The following is a 1,528-nucleotide window of genomic DNA, read 5'->3' on the forward strand; positions in this document are numbered from 1 at the left end:
TCTCTCTCTTTCCTTCTGCTGCCACCACGGTGCCGCCCCGGTGCCGGGAGGGCGGCCCAGCAGAGACCAGGTTTTGCCGCAGAGCCCAACCAGCCAGCGCAGACCGTGTCTCGCCCTCCCCCATGCGAGAGGGACGCCAGGACTGGCACGGGGGGGAGGGAGCTGGCACCGACAGCAGCTGGGGACGTCCTGCCACCGCAGACGCGCTGCGGGACCATCCAGCCTGACCCGAGCTCCGAGCAGAGAGCGGGGAAGGCGGGGTGGGCAGGAGGGGGGGCAGGTGGGCTCAGAGCCACCTCGGGGCTGTTTCGGAGGCAGGCAGGGGAAGGGGCGTACCGTGAAGCTGGGATTGCTGGGCTGGATCCTGAGCTCTGCCAGCACCCAGATGCCGTTGGTGAGCTTCAGGGACTGGTAGAGCATGTCTTGGCCCTCCACGTTCCTCTTGGCGATGGTGAAGATGTTGCTGCCTTGGAGCTTGCTGCTAACGGCATCTGCGTGGGAGGAGAGAGCTGCTGCGGGGGCTGCTCGGGGCAGGGCACCGGGGCTGAACATCAGCGCCCTTTGGACCTGCTCCTGCCCCATCTCCTCCTCCCCGTGATGCAGCACATCCAAAACCCGCCGTCCCCACGCAGCGAGGAGAAGGGCTCTATTCAACTGGGCCCCCGGGTCCTCCCCGGGGAGGGCGGGCAACAGCCCAGAGCTGGATTCACAAGCGGAGCCGCCCCCGCTTCGCTCCACAAAGGTCAGCTCGCCGCTGCCAGCGGGACTGAAAGGACTTGGCTGTCCCTGCCCAGGGTTTGCACATCCCGCTTGGCGCCAGATCTCCCGGAGAAGGAGCCCGGGGGAGCGAGGAGGCACCAGGGAGCCTGGCCCCGGCTCCTGCCCACGGGCACGGGACCGTCGCGCCCTGCCCGCCGCGGGTTGGCCAGGACAGGCTGCTGCGAGGCCGGGCAGCGTCAGGGCTGCATGATCCAGTTCAGCTTCTCCGCACAGGGACTGGTGCCAGGGCGGGCACAGCAACGGGCCACGGCGGCAGGGACATCCCCACCGGGCAGAGCGTCTCCGAGGCCGCCAAGTTTCTACAGCTAGCCAACGGCAAGCAAAGCAGCGGCTCCCTCCTGGAGATACAGGGTGGGCACAGGGGAAAGGAGCCCCCGTCTCCCCGCAGCCTGGGCTGGGATAGCTGGGATGAGCTGGTCACCAGCGGCCAGCCGAGAGCTGAGCCCGGGTCCTTCTGAAGGGTTTGGACCCACCTGCGTTGAGAGAACAGTCTTTGATCTGGAACTGGGCCTCGTTCTCGTTGGGAATGTCCTTCCAAGTGGCCAGGAACATCTGCCGCTCTGCAGCGAGGAACGAAACCACCACAGTGAAGCCGCAGGACCGGCCGCCCCCTCCACCTCCCCGAGGTGGGTACAATACAGGGGCCACGCTGCCACGTCACCGGCAGCTGAAGGGATCTCCCCCCGCCACGCTGCCACCCCCTCTCCAGCAGCTTCCCAAGACCAGCCTCACCCAGCCGCAGGAAAGC

The 1,528-nt window shown here is 67.5% G+C and overlaps 1 protein-coding gene across 1 annotated transcript in view; it reads right to left on the reverse strand.

Annotated features, from left to right (window-relative positions):
• Window positions 1-1,528, reverse strand: part of AP1B1 (adaptor related protein complex 1 beta 1 subunit) — a 28,640-nt gene that overhangs the window by 5,889 nt on the left and 21,223 nt on the right. The window contains 2 exon segments of the mRNA XM_019471284.1: window positions 337-491; window positions 1,254-1,340. Of these exon segments, the coding sequence (XP_019326829.1) occupies window positions 337-491; window positions 1,254-1,340 (242 nt within the window).

Source organism: Aptenodytes forsteri, unplaced genomic scaffold, assembly GCF_000699145.1.
Source record: "Aptenodytes forsteri isolate BGI_AS27 unplaced genomic scaffold, ASM69914v1 Scaffold129, whole genome shotgun sequence".
Taxonomy (NCBI): domain Eukaryota; kingdom Metazoa; phylum Chordata; class Aves; order Sphenisciformes; family Spheniscidae; genus Aptenodytes; species Aptenodytes forsteri.